This window comes from Pelodiscus sinensis, chromosome 4, assembly GCF_052426305.1.
Source record: "Pelodiscus sinensis isolate ZL-2025 chromosome 4, ASM5242630v1, whole genome shotgun sequence".
Taxonomy (NCBI): domain Eukaryota; kingdom Metazoa; phylum Chordata; order Testudines; family Trionychidae; genus Pelodiscus; species Pelodiscus sinensis.
In genome coordinates, this window is record NC_143055.1 from 19,042,947 (window position 1) to 19,061,718 (window position 18,772).

At 43.9% G+C, this 18,772-nt stretch overlaps 1 protein-coding gene and 1 long non-coding RNA gene across 3 annotated transcripts in view; one reads left to right on the plus strand and one right to left on the minus strand.

Moving 5' to 3' along the window:
• Positions 1 to 3,177: 3,177 nt before the first annotated feature.
• Positions 3,178 to 13,402, minus strand: LOC112547696 (uncharacterized). The gene is made up of 3 exons (XR_003091494.3): positions 13,061 to 13,402; positions 5,398 to 5,523; positions 3,178 to 5,229 (listed from the first exon to the last, which is right to left on the minus strand). It is a non-coding gene; the product is annotated as an uncharacterized LOC112547696 (long non-coding RNA).
• Positions 13,403 to 13,473: 71 nt separating this feature from the next.
• FAM193A (family with sequence similarity 193 member A) overlaps positions 13,474 to 18,772 on the plus strand; it is a 127,267-nt gene continuing 121,968 nt past the window's right edge. For both annotated transcript variants that reach the window (XM_075930865.2, XM_006134711.5), the window contains exon 1: positions 13,474 to 13,930. In XM_075930865.2, coding sequence (XP_075786980.1) covers positions 13,658 to 13,930 — 273 coding nt within the window. In that variant the 5' untranslated portion in view covers positions 13,474 to 13,657. The remainder of the gene's footprint in view (positions 13,931 to 18,772) is intronic.

Below are 18,772 nucleotides of genomic sequence, written 5' to 3' on the forward strand. Positions count from 1 at the left end.
CTGTCCAGTTCAAAACCGGCAATCCTATCAGACGTTCATGTTCAAACTGGAGACTCTGACACTCAGGATATTGCTGTTGCAAAGCTCTGATAATCATACATGTTAAATACATGTTATATGTCTACAGGTTATACAAGGGTCATTTATTAAACATTAAGAGATTTAGCTGTGTTATTTATTTCCTGTTGAAAAAAGCATTTTAGAAACTGCTTCAAATAATTTTTTCTGGATGATGAAAGCAGTGACACACATGATGAAATATCATTGGAGTGATAATGCACCAATTTAATATGGGATTTAAATTAGTTAGCTTGCTGTATGGTGTCTTGCTCAGGGTGAAAGAAACTTAAATGCCTGGCAGGTACTGTCCTATCACAACCTAGGCCCCTGCTAGCTCTCTAAATAGCTTCCTACTGGCTTTTGCTGCAGCTCTCCCAGTTATTGCAGGAGCTGGGCACCGGTGCGCATTTGCTTACTTTCACCTCTGGTCTTACCATTACCATTTAAAACATGATGCAGTATTTCTGGGTGCAATTTTAAAGTGGCAGTGATGCTGTATCCTTTTTTTAGGCTGTTTTGAGCTTACTCACCCTATAGGCTGGAGGCAGTTTGCTAAATTTAACCCCTGGCTGGCTGCTAGTGCTTATTTACATGCACATCCACAGGTTCAGCTGCTTGCAGTTCCTGTTGGCTGCAGATCACCAATGGGGGCTGCAGAAAGTGGTGTCCCAGTCACTATCTGGTTTCTGAGTTATAAAATATTGGTTTTTTTTTTTATCAGGGATGCACCCATTGAAGTCCCAAGCAATAATGTAGATTATTAAAAGAGCATCTCTCTCCCAAATGTGAATACTTGTGAGTGCTAGGCAATGCTCTTGGCACCATTGATATCCAATTTGAAAAGAGGTGTGTGGCATTTTCATGTAAATGTTTAACGTGCTGTATGTCTCCTAGGAGCAAGTGACATTACTGAAGCACATTTTATGGTGTGCATAGAAAACTCTATGTACTCCTGCAGTGATTTAATAAAATACCATTCAGTTAAAATGGGGGTTGGAACAATTAATTTCCTTAGGATAAATGAATGTTGAAGATAATACATTTTCTTATGTGGTTCACTGGCACTGCAGACTTCACCTTTGAAGAAGGTCACATCACTTTGATAGATAAAAGGTAACAATCTTATAACAGTGTCACAAGCTGCAGTGTGACACAGTGTTATTCTTAGAGAGAAATGAAAAGTATCTGTTAACTTACTGGGCCAAATCCAGTCATGATTTTGTTGACTTCAGCAGGGATACATTTGCCACAATACAGGCAGTCCCCGGGTTACATGGATCCGACTTACATCGGATCCCTACTTACAAACGGGGTGAGGCAACCCCGCACTAGCTGCTTCCCCCCAGAAGACCAGGGAGACGCGGAGCGGCTTTTCTCAGCAGACACCTCAGCTTGAGAATAAAGGACTGAGGGAAGTGAGGTGTGGGAGAATAAAACTGAGCTCTGGAGAAATGTTTGGCTAGAGTTTCCCCTACAATATGTACCAGTTCCGACTTGCATACAAATTCAACTTAAGAACAAACCTATAGTCCCTATCTTGTACGTAACCCGGGGACTGCCTGTAGTGTCATTGCTGGTTTTTGGGGTGGGTGGTGATTATTTGAGCCACTTTTTAAATTCAGATAAACAGTCTTCCCTTTTTTCAGTTAGCCTTGACAAACTGCCGTGCTTCAAGAAGTGCTGTGAAATCTCTTCACTGAAGTAGGAAACACCGTTTAGGATTATTTCTTACATTTCCACGGTGTCTCACTCCTGTTCAAAGGCACTCAGGCTATGTCTAGACTTCAAGCTTCTTTTGGAAGAACCTGTTTTCAGAAGAGATCTTCTGAAAAAACTTCAGAAAGAGAGCATCCACACTAAAAAGCGCCTCAAAAAAGCAATCTGCTTTTTCGAAAGAGTATCCACACAGACTGGACGCTATCTCACATTTAAGCTGTGATTGCTATGGACAGAGTGGCCACCAGGGCACCTGTGTTTTTTCCTCTTTCCTCTTCTTTTGAAAGAACTCCCTCTTCCCCATCCACGCATGCCTTTTTCCGAAAGAGCTCTTTTGGAAAAAGGCTTCTTCCTCATAGAAAGAGGATTATCAATGCTGGAAAAAATCCTCTCTTCTTTAGATTTACTTTCGGAAGAACACGATTGCAGTGTGGATGTAACTCAGATTTTGTCAGAAAAACAGCCGTTTTCCAACAAAACTCTGTAACGTAGACAGGCCCTCAGATACCACAGTGGTAAGTACAGTGTAAAGACAAAGGCCACATCTTTACTTGCTGGAGGATCAGCACTCTGGCAATTGATCCTCAGGGGATCAATTTAGTGGGTCTATTAAATACCCACTAAATTGAACACTGAGGGTGCCCCCATTGGCACCACTACTCCTCACTGTCACAAGGAGTAAGGGAAGTCGACAGAGCATTTCTCCCATCAACCTCATGCTGTAGGGCTGCCCCAGAAAATCAGGCAAGCTACATTGACTCCACCTATGCAAGTCACATAGGTGGAGTTGCGTATCTTGCACCAATTTTCTCCACCAGTGTAGACCTGGCCTAAGATATGAGAACAGAGAAAGCCAGGTGTCCTTGTCCTAAGCTGCTTACAATCAGAACCTTCAAATGCTTAAGCTAGTGAGCAGTTACTAGATGAGTAGACCCACTCAAAGCAATATAGCTATTCACATAAGTAAAGTGACTTGTACAGATGTACAGCTCAGGCCCTAAATGCTTAATTATTACAGTTTTTCACACACACACACCCGCCCTCCCACTCAGTCTGATGAGTATTTTGATTCTGTGATATTCTGAACTTTAAAAACACATTACACGGCACAAGAGTGCCCTGATTTCTCTCTGGGGTTTTGCCAATTGTGTATTTGACTGCGAATGCTAAATATAACCAGAGAGATTAAGCTCCTTTTCATCTATACAAGCAAACAGTGCAATGCACACAGGGGTTTGCCACAGACAAAAAAAGCAGCCCTCAACCCAGGAACTGCCTGGATTAATTAGCCTGCCTGTTCCAATGCTTTTGATACTGCTGCTGCAAATGAAGACTCAGATACTGAAACTACTCAGAAAATATAATTAATGCATTCAAACTGCTTTCCTGCAGTTATATAACTATGTCTTAAAAGCATATAGTGTGCAAGCATGTCCATGCTTATTCAGTCTGGACCTGACATCCTGAACACCCTCAACTCATGTCAAAGAACACTGCAAAGAAAACTTCTACTTTTAATAAATGCTTCATTCTCATTCATAATGCAAATCATACATTTCTGGATTTGTGCCAATCTCTGCCAAATATGATCTGGTCTAAGGGATTCTCTTCAATGTTTTTTACCATGGGAATGAGAGAAGTCCTAAACGATGCTACCCTGTATTCATCATATTAGCACACTGAAAGAATTGCTTTTAATTAAATCAAAATGACTGTTAATATGACAAAAATCCCACTTCACAAATGACATTAAGCCACAGGAATCTGAGCTGGATTGAAAGCATTTGGGTGTGATCATGAGAGCACTTAAGTATTAACCCCTATTATGAAATTTGTGGTGCGCAATGACTTCTGGGAATATATATTTGTAAACTAAACAACCCCAAAGCACTCTTAAGGGTTATTCAAATAAAGTTAAAATATGTTCTGGATTTTAGGAGATACTATAAAATGGGCCTACACTCAAGTCCATTCAATCTCAAGAATCTCATCAAATAAGCTAAATATTTAAGTAGATGCAAAAAGATATATGTCAGTGAGGAGTTTCAATCTGGGTCTAAAATTCACAGCTGTCTCATTAATCTGGCTTGGGTCAGAACCCAAAATCAGCTTCAAACAACCTAAGATTTTGGGAGAGTTCACATCATTATCCATAGAGCCCTGCAAATCTGCAGATATCTGCTTTATATCTGCACTTACCTGCCTCCACAGATATGAATGTGAATACCCACAGCTCATTTCTGTGTATATAGATGTAACAGAGGCACCTCTTCCATAGTCCCAGTATAGTCTGGCATGGACCTTCCATGGCTACAGTAGAGGTACCTCTCCCACGGCCCCAACCATGCACCTGCCATGGTTGTGGGAGAGGTACTTCTCCTGCAGTCCTAACCCAGCCTGGCCTGGAACTTGCTTCAGCCATGGGAGAGGCACCTATCCTGCATCCCCAGCTCCAGAACTGCCATGGTGGAAAGAGGTACCTTTCCCTGCCCTCCACCCCAGCCCAAGTGCTGCTGTGGGGGAGACCTTTCTCCCTGTCACAGCCCCAGGGCAGCCTATGCTCCAAACCTTCTCATCCCTGGCCCAACTGCAAAGCCTGTACCCCCAGCCAGAGCTCTTACACATACTCACAGATGGATGTTGTCTTGGCCCTCCCTGGGCTGGGGCAGTTACGTGGCCAGTGGCCCCATGTCACCCTTCACCAGTTGCCCCCGATGGTAGCTTCTATTTGGACAATTCCAGGAGAACTTCTAGGCTACGTCTACACTGCAGACGCTGTGTCTTTTGAGCATGCCTGTTATTTTGCTATTCTAATGTCCCTGTAAACCTCATTCCACAAAGAGTAAGGGACGTTTCAGAATAGAGGGTTATTTCAAAGTAAGTGCTGTATAGACAAAAACCGAATTTTGAAATAAGCTAGTCTGAAATTGACTCAAAATAAGTGATGATATTTGCATAGCTCAAATTGTGTAGCTTATTTCGAGCCACAGGTGCAGTGTAGATGCATCTCTACTGTTATATTGGAAGCTATTAATGTCTGTCATCAAGTAGGTCTGTGATCATTAAGCAATCACAGACCTGTGTGGCAGTACCAAGCGGGGAAGGGAGAGGAGTCACCCCGCGACCCCACTCACCTGTGCCTCTAGCCCCCTGTCTCTGCCCCTTTGTCTCTGTCCCTTTGTCTCTGCTCCTATGGCAGCTGCCGCAGCGCCCTGGCTTACTCTCAGCCAGGGGACGGGGAGGGCTCTCCACCCTCGGCCCCACTCACGGGCCGGCAACAGGGGTTTGCCCTCCAGCGGGCTCGGCCCTCTTCCCTCCTTGGGTGGGGGGGTCAGAGTCGTCTGCCACCTGCCCCCGTCCTCGGGTCCCCGGGGTGGGTCGTCCCGTGTTGGGTCTGGGCTGCAGGGGTCCGGCGCTCCTCCTCTGGTCCTCCGGCGTTCCTCCCGGGGTTGCCTGCGGGGGTAGAGGGAATGCCGTTAGCCTCCTCCCCTTCCAGCTCCCCCCCTTTATATGCTGGCACGCCCGAGACGTGCCGGTCCGTCCTCCGCCTCCCCGCCGCCTTCTCCCGGGTCCAAGTGCCTGCTGCGGGCAGCGCGCCTGCCGCCGCACGGGCCCACGCACCTGCCTCCTGGCTCGGCGGCTTTCCCTCCTGCCGGCCGCTCTCCCCTGCGTCCCACCCGGCCGCGTCGCCCTGCGCCTCGCCGGGGGCGCTGTTGTCAGTGCGGGGAGTGTCTTCCCCGTCACAACCTGGTTTAAAAAAATAGTAGAACTAAGCAAACTTTAGGGCTTGTCTACCCTCACTAGAGGATCAGTGTTGTGGCAATTAATCCCCCATGGGTCAATTTAGCAGATCTAGTGAACACCCAGTAAACTGACTGCCAATCGCTCTCTTGTTAACTCCAGTACTCCATAAGAATGAGAAGTGTAAGGGAAGTCAATGGGAGAGTTTCATATAGCTGGAGTTGTGTAAATTAGGTTGACTTTGCTCTGAGGTGTAGACCTGCCTTTATTTAGGCTTAATAGAAAGAGCAATTAATCTCCTCTCTTGTAATGACAGTTGTAAAAAAAATGTAAGAACTGGGCTGCAGGGCAAGACCTGAAGGATTTCCCTGAGTTTAGCTGCAAATGAAAAGGAAAGGGAAAGACAGAAAGCAGAGAAAGTTAGCAGATAGCAAGATAGTCAGCAGTGAACATGTTCCTGAGTGGTCACAAAGACAGTTCCTTAGGGCACAGGCATGGAGAAGCAGACTTGGAAACTATAAGTAAAGAATCAGAGGGGTAAAGAAACATCTTGCTGTTGTTTGTTTCCATTGTGCTCCATGAGACAGAATTTTGTGGACATTTTTTACACATAAACAAGGACTGCACCAAATACACCTGACTTGTACTATCAGTTTCTTCTCCTAATGGGAATAAAGTGACAAGGACCCAAAGGTTAGCTAACCACTTGGGACAGGAGGGGCAGCAACACTTTATTTTGGAATTGGAGCTATCAGTTTGAACTTGATTTCACACTTAATTGTATTCCATGGTTTATGAAGCATCGGAGGACAGATTTGTCAGAGTCAATTTATTTTATTTTGAATTGCTGCCAGTATTGCTTGCAGGCTGTCCTCTAGTGATTTGTCAGCAATCTGTATGCATATCAAAATATTCAATTTTCTGTGTAAAAAGCCCATTCTTATCATTATTGGGATAAATTGGAATCTGTACAGTTTCTCTCATTTTCTGCTACTTCAGTATTGATTTGTAAAATGTTTCTTTATAACTATTTTAAAACAATAGATTAAGGCTGTGTGGCTTTTTTAACGCAAACAAGTATCATTTTTCATTGAGAAAAATAGCAAAATTCACAAGACAATATTCAGTTTTATAAATCCATGTTTTAATGTCCACAAATAATCAAGCAATGCTTTATAAGGTGCTGGGTATGTTTCAGAACATATCTGAAGAAAGAAGCAAAGGGTTTCCATTCACCTGAATGTTAGTTGGATCTTGGCTTTGAAAAAAATCTGAGACTCAAAGGTGAACTGGGTTGTGATGAAGAAGTATCTTGCTGCTGTTGTCATATGAAAATTAAGCAAATACTATAAATGAACATGTTTATGCAAGGTCAAACCAATGTCAGAGCTGGGGAAGACAAGATTGTCTAATTCAGGATATTGTGTTCCTTGCTTTGTGCTGTTCATATTTTTATATAAGCTCTTAATGCACCTTGCTTTAATACAGTTAACAGCAACATGAGAAATGTGCCATGCTGCTTCCAAGTTGCTGTGGTCAACTTCCCATGTTTTCAAACTGGATTTCAGTGTGTCTTTTATGTCATTTGTACTCTCCAGTATGAGAGAACAGGTGTCTTGCTTTAGCTGACTATAAAATAGGGTCTTGAGTCTTCTCAAATCAGCCATATGATAGAAATACCAAGACCAATGCAGCCGAGTGTTTATGAGCAAGCTTTGAATGCCATACATCTGGCAATGACTGAGGATTTCAATATTGTGAATCTTGTCCCATCCTTTGACCCTGTAAACAAATTGAAGACAGCATATGTGGAACTGATCATATTTCCTAATGTCAGTGATATACTGTGTCTTCAATCATACAGAACAGTGGTTTTCAAACTTTTTTCTCCATGACCCAGTTGAAGAAAATTGTTGATACCCGCAACCCAACATAATTTGACTAGAGTGTGGGTGCCAGGGTGGGGCTGAGCATGAGAGCTTTGATGTGTAGGAGGGGGCTCCAGATTTGGCAGGGCTGGGGCAGAAGGAGCTTACCCTGAGCAGCTCTGAGTCAGCAGTGCAGCCGGGGAGGAGGATACCAAGGCAGGTTTCCTGCCTCTCCTGTCATGGCAGATGATGCTTCACCCCAGAAGCAGCCACAGCAGGTTCCTAGCCAATGGGAGTGTGGACTTAGTGCTCAGGTCAGGGGCACAGTGCAGAGCCCTGTACTCTTCTCCAGCCCATGCCTAGGAGCCAGGCCTACTACTGGTTGCTTCTGGGGCACAGCACAGTCTGCAGTGTTCAGGATGGGCAGGTAGCCTGTCGTATCACCCACACTGGTTACCTGATTACCCTGCAACAGTGGGACATCTGAGCAGTCCCATTGACTTCAATGGGACGACTGATGGCTGAGTCTGCAGGATTGGGCTGAAGACCCTGATCCAGAGCCCACTGCAATAAAAGGAGCCTTTCCACTGTAGTTTCACTGGGGCAGAGATTGTAACTTCTAAATATCTGTACAGTATCTACCATTCTTTGGATTACTATGAACCAATTGATTATTTTTAATTATGTAGATATTAAGATCTCTGTGGGCAGGAACTGTCATTTTGTTCAGTGTTTGCATGACGCCTAGCATAACTGGGTCTTGTCTGTGACTAAGGCACCAAAGAGCTACAATAATACAATTAATAAATGAAAAATTATTAATAACTGTAGGCAGCAGGGGGCCTTTCTTTATTTATAGTGATGACTTCTTCAAGTTGTAGAGTTCTACAGATCACTGTCAGGTGTATGCTAGGACATGGTCACAAACATTCCAATTAAACTGTAAAAGCTACATTGTGCTTTCCTATGCTCATGTGAATTTTGAAGGCAGAGTCTGACCCTAATTGAGCCCTGTGGAATTCTGCACACATCTTTTTATTGACTATATGCCTCAAAGACTAATCTACGATACTATGGAAGCCTGTAGCAAAACATTGGAAATCATGACATTATTCTTATATTCACTCTTCATCAGTCCTACTGTTTGTGACTATTTCAGGTGCCATTCTCAGCAATTCTGAAATTATTCACAGTCTAAATAATATATTATTGCCCAGGAATTCAAAGTGTGAGGCTCTGGTGAAGAGACATAGTGAGGCAAATTAAAGTTAATTAACTCAAATATTTTAGCTGACTGATTAGTAAGGGCAGAAATAAAGGTGTAGGAGTCACAGTCACAGCCAAGTGTGTCTGGTTACATCATCCCCACCCCTTCCACTCCATATGCATTTCAGATTTGCCAAAAAAACTGGTAAAAATTTCTAAAATGACCTGGGCCTGCATCAGCAGCTAAGATTGGTTACAAGTTAAAAATGAAGTATGGTGGGAGAGCTGTGTAGGAAACCACTCACGCTTCCTGGGCAGTAAATTCACTCACTGATTTAGAAAAAAAACCCACCAAAACCACAACTCTGCTTTGCACAGCTTATAAATATTCACAATCACATTCAGATATGGGAATTGTTTTTAATTTTGAAAATTGAATTAAAAAAAAACATGACCTGCTGCTGGCTCTTTATAGTGGGAAGAGTAAAACCTGCATAGTGATACTTCTGTAACAAGGGAATTAAACATGGTGATGACAAAGTATTATTGCTTTTGCTGCTGCAGTGTTGACTGCTTTTTGTTATAATAGTCCCCTAGATTAATGCATTTTATCTGCAACACACGGGGAACATACAGACTGACAGAGCTGTAATAATTTCTTTTGGAAGCACAGGGCTGGATGAATGGGGACAAGTGTAAATAAATAAAATCTCTAGGAAAAGATAAAGCTGGCTCTCAATCAGACTTAAATAAGAGTGTGCCAAAATATCACATGAAAAATAGGAGCCCTCCAGATTAACAATAATACCTTATGTAAAAATGCTGCTTTATGATACAAAATCAGAATTTCTGCTGTTGTGCATATTGTAGGGGGTTTTTTTGTTTGTTTTTTTTGTTTGTTTTTGGTTTGGTTGGGTTTTTTCCCCCTTGAAATTAAACGCTGTTTGTTAAGGTAAGACAAGGTGGGCAAGATAATATCTTTTATTGAATTGACTTCTATTGGTGAAAGAAACAAGCTTTTGAGCTTGCACAGAGCTCTTCCTCAAGTCTGTGAAGGTGTGTTTTCTGTATAACACTTATTATTATTTGTTTGTATAACGTTAACATTTCACTAAGCATGACCGGCAGATAGGAAGACAAAGGTTCTACCCCAAAGAATTCACAATCTAATTAGCCATCATATAAAACAAGATGGGAAGTGATATATCAGCAATGAGATTCAACGGTGAATTAAAGTGCCTGTCTTCCTAGTTTCATAATTGCATATGCGTACATAGAAATATCTTTTGCAGTAGATTGAGAAAGGCTAGTCATAGAACAATTTCACTGTGGGCAGAAGGTTTGCAAGAATGGAAACACCACTTCCCTCATTACAAGACAATAAAATATCTGTGCACTTTCTATCCACATAACTATAACCTAGAGTTGCCCTTTTTGTGAGTAGGAAAGGCTAAGTGTTGTCATTGTGCCACAGGGCAAAAACCATTAATAAACTGTGATGCAAGACTGCTTCGAAAAGAAACTGCTTGCAACACTCAGCTTCATACTATCATATTCAGTCACACTGTATTGCATCAAAACACAATACTATGGTAATCCGCCACTGGCTTCAATACACTATAATAACACAGCAAAATATAATCTGCTTCTATCAGTCCCTCTGCATGCTGCAATGCTATTTCATCATATTATGTCAAAATATGGTAATGCAATGCCTCATAATTTATGGGCCCTTGTCATGCCCCAAACACACCTAATACCAGAAAATTTTGCAGACCTATTAAGTAGTTGATGATTTAGAAATCACCTGATAGAGAGATGGGCTTGCTTCATGTGTACCACTGCCCTCTACTGGATAGAGTTAGAACTTCTCAAATGTGTGAAACCTTTAGAATTAATAGAGATTTTTCATTAGCACAAGTGACAGGGGCCTGTACTTTTGGATCAGGAACCAACTGGAGTTTATCCCTATGTTAGGAAAATTTAAGAAGGTCAATGTCAGAAGCACAGTGATAGGAAAATCCAGATCCACAAAGTTACTTAGACATCTGAATCCCAATTTTAGCTACAACTATCATCCACAAAACTTCTTGACTGCAACCTAACCCTGTGGGTGCCTAAACTTATTTAGCAACCAAGTTCCTGCCTCTGTGCATGTGCATTGCTGGCTCATATACTCGGACACCTATGTCCTGCCTAAGCCAAGGTGTGATTCACTAATAGAATAAACCTAACCAGTAGCCAGCCTCTGAGCACCCCTGCAGGATCAGGTCCTATTCAAATGGCAAAGGGAAGAGATGGTGCCCACCTTGCAACTTTTAGCCCAGTGGTTAGTGCACTAACTTGGGATGAAGGATCCCACATTCAATTCCTTCCTCTGCCTGATTGGGAGAAAGAATTGAACCAGTCTCCTACATCTCTCAGAAGAATGCTCCAACCCCTTGGTTACAGGATAGTCTCACTCAATCATGCCTGTTAGAGCTTCCTGCTGTGTATAAATATTTAGTCATTGAGGAAGGATCACAATGATTTTAATCTGGTAGTAAAGGCAGTCACCTGGAAGGAAGGAGACCAGGGTCCAGCCCCCTGCTTTAATGACTATTTAATAATTTATCCAAAGCGGAAAAGCTTTAATAAGAGAGACTGAGGGAGCCCTACATCAGACTATCGGATAACCCATTGCAGAGAGCTCTCTCTTAAGGGGTGTGACATCCTTTCTCCCCACAGCTAAAGCGGGAAATGTGCCTGGTCTCTCACTTTCCCAATGAATGTTCTAACCACTGGGCTACGGGTAGTAGGCTGTACAACTCTTTCTTCATGCATTTTGTGTGAAGTTAGTTCCATGCTCATTCTTGTGTGAAATGTCTTAGGCCTGGTCCTCACTAGACCTGGAAGGTCAGGGTTAAGGTATGCTACTCTAGCTAAGTAAAATATGTAGCTGTAGTCATCTTACCTTAAGCTGAGCTTGGCATTGTCTTCACAGAGGGAGGCCGATGGGACCAAACACTTCTTTTGGCTTCCCTTACTCCTCCTCGTGACTGCCAGGAGTACCGGCGCTAGCCAGGGCCGCCTTCAGTGTTCAATTTAGCAGGTCTTAACTAGACACGCTAAATCAAACACCAGAAGATTGACCTCTGGTGTAATAAGTATAGATGTGGTTTTAAGGCCAGGGGTGGGAACCTCAGGCTCAGGGGCCGAATGTGGCACCTGGCTTGCATAGATTTGGCTTCCGAGGCTCAGCATTGGGGAGCTTGCACTGGCGCTCCAATCCCCCAACCACCCTCACATAGGGCTGGAGCACACAAAATCTACTAACCTGGACCCTCCGTGGCTCTCATTCAGGGGCTTCTCACTTTGCTTCTCACTTGTAGGTGGTCCCCGACTGATTTTTCTGTGGGTCAACGGCCCCCGACCCAAAAAAGATTCCCCACCCCTGCTTTAGCTGCCTGACTCCAGAAGAACAGTTCTTAACAGAAGAACATGCATCTGACGAAGTGGGTCTTTGCCCACGAAAGCTTATGCTCCTACACTTCAGTTAGTCTATAAGGTGCCACAGGACTCCTCGTCACTTTTGCAGATTCAGACTAACACGGCTACCCCTCTGATACTTGAGTTCTTAACTGGGCTCCCTATCAGATATAGGGCCTCTCTGAAGCTTGGACATAGGTGCCTGGCTCTGGGAGAAGGGAAGGACTTAGGATGCACCCTTCTTGTCAGCATCTCCCAATGGCTAGCTTAGAGGAGTCCTGGCCTCACATGTTGATTTTTGTGGACTACATTCTGAAGTGCCATCAGGGAAAGGCTGTACAGCCTAATGGTAGTGCATCTGTAGGTCTGGAGTTTCAATTTATAAGGCTTCTGTAATAAAAAGTAACTACTGAAATAATTCACTATTGTGTATTTACAACTTTAAAATTCTACTTCATTTAAAAAAATATTTGTTTTGTACTATACACTGTGTTTGCAGAAGGCTCCTAGTTGTGTGAATGAAATGTTGATGCATTTTCACGGGAAGGGTCTACCTGTGTAACCTTCAAAGAGTCAGACCTCAAGTTAATAAATATATATTTCCAGAGAACAAGTCTTATATTTAAAAGTGTAACAAATCCACAACAGCTCCGAGCAGGTTAAAAGCTATCATCATCCAATGGATGTTTGATGGGCCATATTTTCAATGAATGTGGTTGGTTCCAACTCCCATATCTCAAACTCATCACTGTGCTTTGCACTAATTGGATGTCTCAGCAGAGGCCCAAACCTGCATACACCATGGAGAGGGAGCTACACTGAACTGAGATGCATTCAACCCATGTTCACTGCATGGGGGTTCCACTCAGGAGAAAAACACTGCTGCAGACATCACATCTGGAAACTGCAAGTGCCATTAGAACCATTTCTATTACGTGCATACCTGGGAAACGACCTTGTACCCAGTGCAGCAGCTATACTGTATTATACACAAGACTGACCTGACATACCCTCTGTACAATGGACTCCTGGAGGGCTGCCTAAGGCCTCTACCCCTTTAACAAGCCCCTGTATCGAACATCACGTGGTCTTGTTAGACTCTTCCACTCCTGCTCCTTTTTTGCGGCTCTGTAGTCTCCAGACAAGGGTGGTAACGTTGGTCAAGCGGGCTAACGGCTGCCAAGAAAACTACATATCCCATCGAACGGTGCGATGCGAGATGACATAACTGACCGCTCCCGGACGGGCTGCGCAATGCACGCTGGGAGTTGTAGTCCCCATCCTGCCGCGGGTAGGGTACGGTGCCGAAGTGGCAGCAGGATTACAACTGCATTTCCCGGCGTGCTACGCGGCGCGGGTTCCCGTCAGCGCAAGGGGGAGCCCCCCGACGTAAAGGGGGATCACTTTCCCCTTGTGTCCGCCATATTGGACGGTAACTCTGGTCAGCGGCGCTGGGGCCAAGGGAGTCCCCGTTATAGTGACAGTTCGTGCGCCCCGCTCCTCGGTGCCTGTGGCCCGGCCTTCTCCGCTCCCCCTCCGGGCGCTGCCGGCGGCTCCGAGCTCCCCGCTGCCTCCTCCCTGCCCGGGTGTCAGACACGATGAGTCCGGCCGACGCCAAGCGAGGAGCCAAGCGCAGAAAGAACAAGCGGGGCGGTGGCCTCGGCAGTACCGGCGGCCCCGGACCCAGCGGCGGGACGGGCGGCCTGAGCAAAAGCGCGGCCGCCTCGGTCTCGGCCGCCCTGCGGGCTCCAGCCCAGGCAGGGGCTGCCACGCCGAGCGTGGGGGGCGGCCTGCTGACAGCGCCGGCAACGGCCGCCAGCAACGGAGCCTTGAGCGGCGGCGTTGGAGGGGCCGGGGCGGGACACGGCGAGGTGAGAGGGGGGCCCTTCGAGGGGCGGGGGACCTGGCCGCACCCACCCTCTTCGGGAGGCGGGGAGCCTATGGAGGGGTCGCTCTGCGGCGGCAGTGACAGGCGCCCCGCTGTAGCTGAGCCCCGCACACGCCTTCCCTGGCTGGGCAGTCAGCCCCGGTGAGAGCCCCCTTTGGCCGACTCGCTGTCCCCCTGCAGCAGGGCTCCCAGGGGTGTTGCCATCACCGTGAGGATGCGGGGCTGGGCACAGTTCCTCTTCCTCACCCCATGGGGCAGGGCGCCACAGCTTGACCCATCGGACGTGGTGGTGGGGAGTCTCGGGAAGTAGTTGGAGCATCCCTCACGGCTTCCCATGCCCGGCATCCCATCTTTCTGCGTCCCCAGGGCTTGTGCTGAAGCTTGTGGGTGGAGGAGCGAGAGAAGAGGTTTGAGGCGTTGTCACCTAGGGCACATGCTTAAAGTGAGGTTCTGTTTTCTCCCAGAATAATTGTACTGAAAAGTTACATGTTCATTATAAGTGCAATTGCAGGTTGGCATGTTGAGCTGTAGAAACATTTTGGGCCTGCTTGCTGAGTTTTACTAGGAAAGAGTTGCACTTTAGTTTAGTTTATTGTAAGTGTGTGGTTGTGCAATGACACCTGTCTTAAGGGCCTATTGCAGGGCTAAGCAAAAATCAGTCAAATTATTGATCATATAGAGCTACTTTGTTAAAATGAACAAGACAGCAACAGATGCTGGTTTTTCTTTATTTTTCTTTAAAGGTTGAACAGATTTTTTTCTTTAAAGGTGCTTGGCAGTTAATTTAGGTGAGAGTTTCCAGTTGGCAGTGTACTTACGTGCAGGTTTTATTGTATACCTTATTTGACTCATTGATTTTTCTTCTCCATAAGAACATTGCCATACACATTGGAGAAAGAAGAAATGGTTTAATAATATGTACTTAATGATGTAACCAACTGGACAACTTCTGAGTGTGGTCTTATTTCCTGTTTGATTCACATTGCTCTAGCAAAACAATCAGTGATTAATATAAACAATATTTTTTAATACACCAATCTTGCCCTCCCCTACTCTCCTGTCTACCATAATAGCTGGCATAACTACCATGCTATACAGTATTTGTTAAACATAATTTCTGTTTTGGATGATAGGTGTTAATGTAAATTGTGACTATCTTGAAGAAATATGGACTTCACTGCTAAATTGAGAGGATGCCATCCAACTCTAGTATTATTCTAGAAAATAAGTAGCAGGAGGTTGAAGTGTTGCACAGAATTTGAAACTGAACTTTAATATAATGCATGTAATTCAGGGGTAGGGTCTAGCTATTACTGTTTGTACAGTACCTAGCACAATGGTGCACCCATCTTGATGGTCCCTAGGCACTGCATTAAAACATGATTGGTAATACCAGGGGGAAATGGAGCAATCCTAAAACACAACATGGAAGATGAAAGGTGATTCAATTAGTGAAGAGGTTTATTGTCTCTGATAACTGGATTAGCTATAGGCCATGCATCTGAGAGATGCAGAGTCCAGAACTTTAGTGGCTTTCTTAAGATGGTAACTTAACAAGCAGATCTCTTGCAATAGCTCATCACTAGAGGCTGGTTATCCTTCCGCTTGACAGCTGCCTTTAGTTTTTAGACTTGATTGTTACCATTTATGTATCTCACTTTTAAGATAAACTCTGTATAATTTCTAAGAGATTGTGGTCTAAGCTTTATAATGTTGTGAAAACACTTTCATGTGTTACTATATACTGTATTCTTCATAGTAGAAAAACTTTTCCTGTCCTTAGGTGAGAAAATATTATACAAGTCGTCATTACGTAAGTTAGTTCCACATATAACATATATTTGACAACTTTTGCTTGTACTATTAAATGTACTCATAGATTTATCAGTGTTTTCCATTTTTTCACAACGTTTGATGAGCAGTATGTTGCAAGCTGGTTGGCAAATATCAGCTCAACCAATTTATTAAGTTGGAAGTAAACTCATGACACTGAATTTACATATACAAGATAGCGCACGATACAGCTGGTTTGTAATTAGAGCAACCAGGTAATCCATTGTGCCATATTCCTGACAGCCACATATATTCAATGTTACATTTCAGCGCTCTGATAGATGTAGATCGGCTCACTTGCTTTATGTAATACAGTATACTGATTTTTTTTTTTTCTTGACATATTAAATGTTTTCTGATTGTGGTGATGCAACAAAATTACCAGTACTTTGTCACTAAACACCACATTTGTTTCAAGCATATAAACTAAGGTTAACCTGTCATTTTCTAAATGTTGCTCTTGGATGTAAAACTTTAAATAGCTAAGCACTTTGAAACTAAGATTACATGGTCAAGACAAGATTTGTAATGTTCATTCACTGGGGTGATGGCTTACCACGTGTTGCTCCTGGGTTGTGTGGTGAAGGAAAGCTTCATGTACCTCACACAAATGACCCGTACAAATCAGGTGCATTATTTATGATGGCTGTGTGAAAGAAAATGGCATGCTGCTATCTTTACAATCATAACCAGCATTGTGTTATTTTCATCTTGTATAAAATGTTGCTGAGTGTCTGAGAGGTGGTATGAAAATCAAAAGCCATTGTTTTAGTTTACAAACTTTAATGACGTCTGATTTCTCAGAACATATCCGGGTGGGTTGATTTAAATCAAGGCAATTTAAAACATTGATTTAGTTCACAATTTAAATCACAAAAAAAAAATCACTAATTTTAAATCAAGATACCAAAAAAAGCGAAGACTAATTGCGTAGAGTGCACTTAATTTTGGAGTAAGCCCCACTGAACTCACTAGCACTGTATGGTTTTTGAGAAAACAACTATAGAATGGGGTTCCCTTGGAGAAGCTCAATTATGCTGAACTAGGGAATAGATTTAAGACATCACCCTTATTGTCTCTGACAGTGATGTTCCAAAATAAGGGACGTGTATTACATAATATAAAATAAGAAAATGACACTCAGTGTCAACTGGCAACTCTAGATTTCTCTTATTGCAGTTTGCTGTTTTATACACTTGTGTGATAGATTCTAAACCTAGTTAGCCAATCCTTATGTCTTGTTTAATTAGTTAAGCTAAACTTTTTTTTCCTAGCAACATCCAACAGTAAACAGGTTGGGAATTTTTGTCAAATTACACTTGCACTAAAAGACACAGAGAGACTTGAAGAAGGATGCATTGGATTTTTACCCATGAAAGCTTATGCCCAAATACATCTTTAAGTCTTTAAGATGCCACTGGACTCCTCATTGTTTTTTGAATTATTTAATTTACTAACCAAGGATATTAAATATTGACTAATGGACTAATTGAATAGTCAATGCATTTTGCATCGACTATTCGATTAGTTGATAGAGCGCCTCCGCCTTTGAACTGTAGCAACAGTCCTGGGGCTGTTGCTACGCTTCAAAGGTGAAAGTGCCACGTGGAGCCTGGGGTCAGCAGGAGCGAGTCCCCAGCTGATCCCGGGCTCCATGTGGCGCTGCTTTGAAATGCCGCATGCAGCCTAGGAACACCCCAGGTGGCACTGGGATGCACACGGCATTTTGAAAGAGGCAGCGCCACTTGAAACCTGGGGCCGGATCCTTGGCTCCATGCGGCGCTGCTGCTTTAAGTACCCCATTCTCTCCCCTGCTGTCCCCCCCACCCCTCTTGCTGCTGCTTTCTGATAAAGGCAACAAGCCGGAGGGAAAGCAACTATCCACTATCCGATAAGCATTTGCTTATCGGATAGTTAACTAGTCCTTCACATCCCTGTTACTCAGCAGTTGATACACTCAGCCATATCCACAACTTTATCCACTAGGGATATGAATGACTAGTCCACTATCCAATAAACAAATGCTTATCGTATAGTTGACACGCTAGTCACTAGTAGCTTCTCCTCCCTCCTTGCTGCCTCTATCTGAAAGAGGCAGCAAGGTGGGGAGGGGGGAAAGGAGGATGTGGTTCACAGTGGCAGTGCCGTATGCAACCTGGGGCTAGACCCTGGGCTCCATGCAGTGCTGCTGCTTTGAAATGTCGTGTGCAGCCCAGGGTCAGCGAAGGGCACCCCCCCTTCCTCTCTACTGACCCTGGGCTCCGTGTGGTGCTGCTACTTTGAAACCTCACAGGGAGCATGGGGCCAGTGGGGGACTGCTTGAGTCCCCTGCTGGCCCTATGCTCCTTGCAGCGCTTTCACCTGTGAAGTGTAGTAACAGCCCTGGGGCTGTTGCTACACTTCAAAGGCGTAGGTGCCCTTATCGACTAATCAAATAGTTGATGCAATTTACATCGACTATTTGATTAGCCGATTAATCTAAATTTAACATTTCTGTTATCCACATCCTTTTCTCCCAATAAGCAGTTTTCCTTATGATGTTTCATTCTTGCAACTAGGCCCTGCAGCATCTTCTTGCACTGTTTACACTTGACGTTGTTTTCCTTTTTTACTTAGGGAAAAAATTTCTGCAAAATATTCCTGGATAGGCGGTACCTTATGCTCAAAAGCCATGACAGTTTTTGTGGGGGAATGTAGAAAGCTATGTATATGCTGAATGTTGTCTTTTTTTTCTCTCCAGTCCTCTCCAGTGTTCCTTTCTATGATGCCTTCATCAGTTCCTATATATTGTCTCAATCTTTAAGACAATGTCTTAACTAACTCCTCTGCCATGCTTGGCTAGCTTCCACCACCACATAAGTACAGTACAAAAACAATCCTATACAGCTTGTTCTTTCTTCGCACATGTTACTTTTTAGTTTTTGAGAAACAGAAATTGAAAGGCCAGATCTTTTAAGAACTGGTGGTTAGACTGGACAGACTAGATCTTATA